This window comes from Trachymyrmex septentrionalis, unplaced genomic scaffold (genome assembly GCF_001594115.1).
Source record: "Trachymyrmex septentrionalis isolate Tsep2-gDNA-1 unplaced genomic scaffold, Tsep1.0 scaffold76, whole genome shotgun sequence".
Classification (NCBI taxonomy): domain Eukaryota; kingdom Metazoa; phylum Arthropoda; class Insecta; order Hymenoptera; family Formicidae; genus Trachymyrmex; species Trachymyrmex septentrionalis.
Genome location: NW_017305947.1, coordinates 441,552 through 450,923, shown reverse-complemented (window position 1 = coordinate 450,923; position 9,372 = coordinate 441,552). Strand labels below are relative to the sequence as shown.

General features: G+C 31.1%; 1 protein-coding gene across 1 annotated transcript in view; it reads left to right on the top strand.

The window, feature by feature from the left end:
* LOC108754124 (circadian locomoter output cycles protein kaput) overlaps positions 1–9,372 on the top strand; it is a 204,315-nt gene that overhangs the window by 146,774 nt on the left and 48,169 nt on the right. Inside the window, exon 3 of the mRNA XM_018496207.1 lies at positions 1,172–1,290. Within this exon, the coding sequence (XP_018351709.1) occupies positions 1,172–1,290 (119 nt within the window). The remainder of the gene's footprint in view (positions 1–1,171; positions 1,291–9,372) is intronic.

Here is a 9,372-nt window from a genome sequence, read left to right as displayed (position 1 = left end):
TTTCGCACTTTCACCATTCTCATGTTCCCCGACAATTTCGTGCCTCGAAATTGTCGAGGAACATTAGAAATCAACTCGAACAGCGTGGAGGTTTTGGTGCAATTATTAAAAGTGTACGGAACGTGTATTGTAGGTATACATTATAAAAAAGTAAAATTACACAAATAATATAAAAAATTTACGTACGATTTATAGTGGAAATATATAAAATTGTGGATTTTGCTTAAAAATTAGCACTTTTATCTCCAATTGTATAAATACAACTTTTATATAAGAAGGAAAATTATAATAACAATAGTGTTTTTTATTTCTTATTATTTTATAGGTTTTATACAAATGTGTACAAGTTGTGTAATATTATATAATATTGCCCGGCTACCTCACTGTTGTTGTTAGCCGGCGTGTCATTAAATTGGATAATTATTTTATTAAGACTTTTAATTATTCATTAATTTTTACATGTCACGTTTTTGGCTCGTAACTCTTTTTCTTTTAACTTGTTTTTACATTATTGAGCTATTATACTTATTATATAATTTTTATATAATATAATAATATCACATATATATTATATTTGCCTTTTTACTTTCACGTATGTCGATAACATAACTTAAGAAAAATTGTAATTCATTGGAAATTATTATGCAAATATTTCTATACAGTTTACTTTTGCGAATTGTTTAATTACTATAAAAAAAGAATAACTTTATTTGTAAGGTATAATTTTAGTTACATGTGTAAAATCTTTAATAATGGGTTCTAAAATTATTCACTATAATTGTTATAATTTTACATGAAATTTCGTTTGGTGTAAATTGGCACATTAAGTATAGATTATCAAGATATTTAAATTATACATTTATTCAACAAAAAATAATATGCTCACAGACATCAATTACTATCATAGAACTGATCAAATTAACAGAAAGCCGATTTAATCATATGCTATGATTCAAAGAGTAACAAGAAAGAATAAAAGATATTATATATGTATGTATGTGTGTATACGAGTATATTTTATATCGACGAAATAAAGGAAAAGAGAGAATCTCGAAGATTAAATACTAGTGCAGAGATTATAACAAGCACTTAAACAAACGAGTGATTTTTATTACATTGGCTTTCTGATTTCCAAGCTCGTATCTTCATAATCTATTTTACTCTGTTACAGTGGTGATGCACAAGGATAAGGAGGAGAATTCGCACCACGACTCGCATTACAGGGCGAGAGAGCTGGCAGCGCTCGCTGCTTACGACCATCATCACCTCGACGGCGAAATGTTCCTACAGGTGAGTACTCGTCCAGTACGCTCATTACGTAGAACAGCCTGTATTTACGATCTCATTTGGACGCATCAAATTTTAAAAATATATATCAGCACGGCGCGCGCACGCTCGTATTTATCGCGGTGAAAGACACCTGCTTCCTCTTCGCTCTCGATCGATCGTCTCAATTCGCTAACCATAGCGGAGAAATCTATCACCACGAACGAGATCTTGTCCGTGATGCATGTCTCAGAAATAAGTGACAGTGACGAGTCGTGTAAAATATTCATCACAACCGATTTTGCGATGCGATGTGTCCTTGGTAACGGAAGTACGCATCTCAAGTTATGGTCTGATGGCTTTGTCAGCCATACAAACGTTTCATGCGTACATTTTAATTCTTTACGGTTTGCGATCGAGCGGGGGATATCAGTCATATATAAAAGAAACATTATGATGCGTGATACAATAGAAATAATGTCGGTATTTATAACGCAATCCTACTTCCTAATTTGTATTGTCATGATAAGAATTTATTTAACCACAATTTTTCTCAATCATGTACTCTCACATAAATCTATCCATTTCATTATATTTAAAATCCACTTCTCCATATTCAATATATATATATCTCCATATTCACAATATCATTAAAATACACTTCATATTCTTCAAAATATATTGATATAGATTTAAAATATGTTATTCAATTTGATCAATCATGATATTATAAGTATGTACATACGTTAAATACGTAACAATATTATAATATTTAACAATATAATAATATTTAACAATTTGTAAAGTTTTTCTTTAAATATAAAATATTCAATTTTGATCAAACTAATAAAAAAAAAGAATAAAACATTAATATTAATTGTACATTTACCTCTGTTCAACTTCTTGTGTTCTAGGATTTGGACAATTTGTACTTTCATAATTATTCGCAGCTATATTTTCTACTGTTATAGATTGTGGAATTATTTTAAACATGTTATTATCTGCAATTCCTTCTAGAAACATTAGTTTATTCGAATTTATGCTTCTAAAATGTAAAGATTAATGTATTGATTGAATCTTTTAGTTAAGAATAATTTCGTTTAGTTTTTACTTAATTAATTTTTGTTGTCAAACGTTCACATTAATGTTAATATTATAAATTTTATCAACTTTGACTTGAAAATAAAATTAAAAAACAATTAATACAAGCTTATAAGTTTAAAAACATTTTTTAATTTTTTTATTATATGATTACTAGAACATCGGTTATTGTAATAAACGTAAATAAATTAAAATAAGTAATATATTAAATTCTTAATTTGTATTGAAAGTGTACATAATATTAATAACTTAAGAAAAATGAAACATTAAAATTTTTATTACATAACAGTTACCTTTGTTGATTTTCTCGATTTCTAGGCTAATTATTTGTATCATCATGATGGGAGCTTGTTGGGAGCTATTTGCATTTTCAATGGCTATAGACTGTCATTCTGATCATGTAATTATCTGAACCAATGTGATATGTTAAGATATGTGTATACGTCCATTTTATAATTGCAACGTTTGCACAGTACACTACATTCTTTCTCATCGATTTTAAAACTTTGCGATAGCGACTTAGTTGCAATTTCTTTTTGTACAGCAGCTCTTAATTAATTCTTGACTATGCATTGATCGCAGATGTATCTTTAGATTATATATGTTCCATGATAAAATTTCTTAGAAAATTTACATTTTCCTTTGTATAAGTCTATTTTGTCAAAATATTGTCATATGGAATTATTGTCGTTTTCCCATTCTAAGCGATCTTCTTCAGTCTATATTTCGTGCTTATAGTATAAGTGTACCTTTATCCATTGTATCAATTGTCTTGTACAAGGTCTATAATAAGTTCTATTACATATATCTACATTGCACTGTATAGTATCATCGTCTAATTTAAGAACATATTTCCATACCCAACTGTCTGATATTTTTTTAGTTGCCATTACATCCACACAGTATCGCGATGTATCACTAAATACCGACTACGCTAAGAAAAATATTCAGAGAAACTGTTTGGGAAAGGTTAAAGTAAAACATATTTGTCTTTATTAAAATATAAATATTTATTTATTTGTTTCTATTTTCCTAACCGTTAGATCATACAATTTCGTTTATACTTATTCGATTTTTATCATTTAAATTAACATTAATATTAATGTTTTGTCAACTTTAATAAACTAGAAAACAAAATTTAACTGCTATATAAAGTTTACATAATTTGAGTTAAAAGAATTAACGGAAATGTTTTATTTTATTACAGATTTTTAATATTTTGTTTTTGAAAATTAATTATATTATTTAAATTGTTTGTAGATACATGTAACAAATTAATTTTTTTTTTGACAATAGATAAAAACTTGAATTTTGTGAATTTATACAATTCCAGTATAAATGGAGAATTTGATAAAACGAACATGCTTTTAACACCGGTTTCAGTTCATTCTCGTAATATGATAATAAGCCTCTAAGAAAGTTAGGGAAATAAAAGTTGAGACAAAGATGTTTTTGACTGAGAATACTTGTCACATATGCAATATATTATCATTTTTGGCGTTTTTATTTGAATAATAATGCACGTTTGGCTTACATCTCTATAAGATTCTCGGAGCGCATTGGCTCGACAGAGAAACGTGTCGAAAGCGTCATTAAATAAACTCCGTGTGGTATTATTATATAACCCGCAGACGGGAGCGCATGCCCAAGTGTACTCGTCACATAAATCACATTTTCGATAAAACGTTTTGTCCATGATCGATTTAAAGAAAACATCGTTATATAAACTATTTTTAAAGTAATTTTTATAATAATGTGATGTAGAAAAAAATTTTATATAATGCATAAGAACATAGCAAAATATACATATTATAAATTAGATATTTTAAAAGAATACTGCAATCAAGATACATATTAACTATGATGAATATTTGTAAATAATACAGTCCCTAATAATTTATTCAGTATACTTCAGAATTAAATGATATTAATATTTATTACGGAAAGTAATAACGTTTTTACTGAAATATCTAAAAGTTTAACTGAATCTGAAAATAATTTTGTTGATCTATCAAAATAATTATGTATGACAGTTGCTCTAACTAGTTGCTAGAATATCCAAACTTTTTGCAGCATTACTTATCATTGCTTGAGTTTCCTACACAATTATTTTAATGATTCAATAAAAATAGTTTCAGATCTGTATCTACTTAAATTTTTAAATACTTTAGTAAAATTGCTTAAATTATGTTTTATTGTTATATTTTTTCTTTATATATTTTTCTTAAAATCTCTGGTTACATTTCGCTTTCTTAATTTATATTAAATTTCAATTTATTTCTATAACATTTTTACCAATAATGCTTATCCCTTAAACACTTGCGTACAAGAGGCCATTATGTCAATCCGCGTAAATGGAGAAAAAAGATTCAGCCGTTCAAGTTATTGATTCTAATCGTTAAGGACCAATCAACCGCGATATGATAAGTCAGCGATTACAAACGATCGACTCCATTTCGAGCAGCGATATTATCTGCGCGATACATTCACCTGCCATAAGCACCGTCTACGATTCACGATTGATTGACGGTTAGTAGTGTGAGTGCATGCGAACGGATGGAGAGATGAATGAGCAGGCGAAAAAAGAGAAACAGGCGTGCTACCGAATGACGACCCGTGATTGGAACTGTCCGTCAGGAAAACGATACGATTCGACATCACATCTGAAGGGAATTGCAGACGTAGGGAGGGCAGAGAGTATATTATTTCGATGAAATAGTGAACCAATCGATTATAACGAAAATAAGTATTACATCTTCCGATTAATTTTCAATACAGCAGTCTATTATATTAAATGAGACAATCCTCGTGGATTCCTTAAAATAAACAAAAACTTTTGCTTTTTTTATCCAGAAATGGATAACGATAATTAGTAATTCATCGATGAATAATTTTTGTTCTTATCTATTTAACATTAAAAAAATAAAATGAGCTCCGTTAATATGCGAGTTGGAAAATAAAAGACGTTAATTACGTATTATATTTTTAATTAATTATATTATTTTTTATATCTTTTTGTTCAATTTAACTTCTCTACAGCCATTTTTTAATTAAACTTCTGTATACATTATTAATATCTTTCTTAAAGTATAATTTTAATTAAGATGCAACAACGCAACATCATAATTATTTTGCCAAACGTAACATAACGTGATATTTTTATATTTTATGTAAACTTAATGGAAGGTTCTCAATGTAAATTTGAATTTGTTCTTTTACAAAATGTGCCACGGTTTTTCATGTACTTTTTTTTTTTCTTAATTTGATAAAGTGAATTGATTCATGTAAAATATAGAAGTCTTAAGTCGCGTCGTAGCAGAGCGCGCGCCGAAATTAAATCATTGTTAGTGAGAGGAAGAGACAGGGAGAAGCGAGAACGGGAGAAGGCTAGGGAAGAGAGAAAGAAAGAGAGAAAGAGCAGGAAGATATCCGGCTGATGAACCGGCTATGAAACCGAGGCGTACGAGGTGTCTATCCTCCAAAGTATGGAAGGGTATATACACGGATTAATGGCCGTGTATCATGCAAGGCTATTACGTTCCCTTTCTTGCGTTTTAGGTGCGCACACGAGCGAAAAGGAGCTAGTCTGCGGATACGAGAGAGAAAAATGGAAGGGGGACAAACAGCGTGAGAAAAAGGGAGAGGGAGAGAGAGAGAGAGAGAGAGAGAGAGAGAGAGAGAGAGAGAGAAGAGAAAGAGGCAAAAAGCAGAGATGACTAGAAATTGAGAGAGATCGCGAGAGACGAATGTTATACGTACAAATTGTACATACACGTGCGATTTTATATGTGTCACGCGAGACATCGTATTGCTACAATCGAATGGCTTTACTAACATCTATAACAGGTTATTAATTGTCAGCCCGTTAATTGCGTTACGTATGTCCTTGTATGTCCGAAGCTAATCCCTAGACGGACTTCCGACGACGACACGTACATTCGAATCGCGAAACGATAAACGACGAACTATATCGATAAGTACAGCTAGTATCATCTTTGCGAAGTAATCAAGCAAATTTATCGCAGTTTTATGAAATATATTTCTTCTTTTTTTTTTACAATATATCATATACATTACTGCACACTATGTCTTGTCAAAATAATATATAAAATTATCTTTTTTTCGCACAAGATTTCATGTATTAATACTAGAGATATCAAGCTGTTATTATTAGCTGTTACTATTTTTTAGATTATTTATTAATAAATAATATTATAAAACATAATACATTTCAAAAAATATAAATATTGTATTTTTTGTGTAAGAGATAGATTTCTAAAATTTTTTGAATTTTTAGTATTTATGTCCTTTATAGTATCGAAATGAAATTTTTTTTTCTTCACTGTCTTTGTTTTCATCGTACTTTACTTGTTCTCCCTTTAGTGAGAAAAATATTGATACTTCTATTGTTAATTAAATTATAAAAAAATGAAACTCTATAATTTATATATACAGTTATTTCATAAATTATATGTACATTATAAAGACGAACATAATTTACAAAATAATCATAAATAATTTATCGAATTGCAGTGTTTAAACAAATCTTTTTAACAAATTTATAACTAAGATAAACAATTTCGTTTACATGTCACAGCCTAGCGTATAATTATGTAAATGCTGTCGTACTGTTTTAATTACGTAAGACTGCAGAATTAAATACTTTTTCAAGAACTAGATAGACATTGCCAAAGACTGCAATTCAACACAACTTTATCACGGGGTATAGATCAACAGCGCGCGAGCGCGTATCCTCCAGACACGGTATCGATTTATGAAAATGGCGATGCAATCAGGTCGCGCTTGATTTTCTTGACCGGGCTCGGGCTTGGCTCAAGTCCGGCTCGTGTTCCTTGAACCTGGATACTAGTTTCCGGGTAATCCACCTCACGCCATTATCCTCGGCTCGTATATCAATAACATATTTATACAATTCTCGCGGTCTCCATGAACCCGACTTTCCAGGACCACCCTTGTGCCTCCCACGCCCTTCGTCTCCAACCACCCTCGACTCCCTCCCGACAAACAGCACCGTCTCTCCTTTCCACCGTTTCGCCGATCCTCATAAACTTTACGAACCCCGACGGTAAATCCGGTTTATGACAAGCTGGCCGCCACCACGAGATATCCTCGAAATTACGGCTAAGGGCGATTGGATTTTTATACCTCTTCTCAATTATACTGTGAATCGCGGCTGGACGGTGTACGCGAAGTGAGAGAGCGATTGAGGGAACGACTCGTTTAGACGCGGCACGACGTCTCCCTGTCTTGTAGTCTTGTCTCGTGGAAAAGAATTTTGCGTCTATCGAATTACACGGCATCAAATCAGCGCTCGCCCGACCGCCGCTGTGTATAGATCACATTGCATTCACGCTGTGTTTTCTACTTCTCGAACCCCTCTTTGTAGGCGCCAAAGAGATTTCTTTCGTGCAGAGAGAACAGTAACAGAAACTTGCTTCGCTGTTTATGAAAATTATATCTTCGTATATAACTTTATTTCAGTTACTTTTAATAGTTTCTGGAAGAAGGCAAAAGGAATAAAAATGTTCTCTTTAAAAATCTCTTTATACAATTATTTATGTAGTATGAGTATTTATATATTCGTATATACGTATATAATATATATTTATATTATATATTTATATTTATATTAATTTTATTTTAATAATTATTTATATCCGTTTTTTATTCGGTAGGATATTATATCGAATATCTTTTTTATGCACTTGGCGTACATTTTTTAAAATTCTTTTAAGGATTAAAATATATAATTATTTCAGTTTAAATTACTTAATATAAAATTATTTAATATTAAATTATTATATAAATTTGATTGCTGCCTCAAAATAATAGGCGTATTTCTAATCAAATACAGTCGTATTATTCACGGTAGACACTCAGTGAAGAATGTTTGCGACCAAGGAAAGTTAATTTGCTCACTTTAATGTATTTCTGCCACGAACATGTACGATGAATATACTTATTAAATATTTTCACGCTTAGAAGCTTAGTTTCACGCTGCTAGTCTGATACAATAGCGGGGACATCTAATTTGTTAATTTGAATTGCTATCATAACGTGTAATTAGCATTACAATATCAAGAAAGCAAACGACTGAAACATAATATGAGATCCTTTCCGAGAAGTCAACATCGGACGCTCGTGAAATATCCATATACCATAATTAAAAATCATTGTCAAATTAATAATTAATTTAATTTATAAGGTTATTATTTTATTTGCGATTGCGTTGCACACCCGACAGTAATCGATGGGCAATTTATAAAAAATGTATTAAAAATCTACGTACAGAAATTTGATCACCAATATTATATCCTTCATCATATTTAGCGCTTTCTGAATTATTTAATTTATTCCTGAAAGTAAATTTGAAAGTATACCTTTTTGTATCAATCCTTTTTTAAGATGAGCGTCAATGACAGTTGATCGATTGAGAATTTCCAAGATTGCACTATAAATTATTATTAACGGAACCGATTGAAGAATTTCTCAAGCGCGGAATTTAATTTTCATAATAATCGATATACAAGGATATCGTGTCGACTTATTTAACAAGGAATTAAATTTATCGACGAAGCACTAATGCACAGTAGTTCTGGTCGAGAATGCAGTCTCTAACGCGACAGCAAGTATGACGAAGACACGCAAAACAAGTTTCTTGTGCTAAATGCTGAATATTTAAGAAACAACTGAAATCAAATACACAGACTTTTCCCTTCTGCCACGTTAAAGTATCGTTTTTCGTGAGTAGCGTGCAAGGAGGTACCTATCTACTTAATACTTACTATTCTCTAAACGGTATGCGGATACATTACTTTTACGAAAGTTTCCTCGCGTAAAACGTTTACTGCCCTTTTTCGTCACTTCTGTTGTGGCGCGCGAACACAAGGGAAGAAAGAGAGAGAGAGAGAGAGAGAGAGAGAGAGAGAGAGAGAGAGAGAGCGAGAGAGAGCAAGAAAAACCGTTTCTCCTGAATCTCCGACT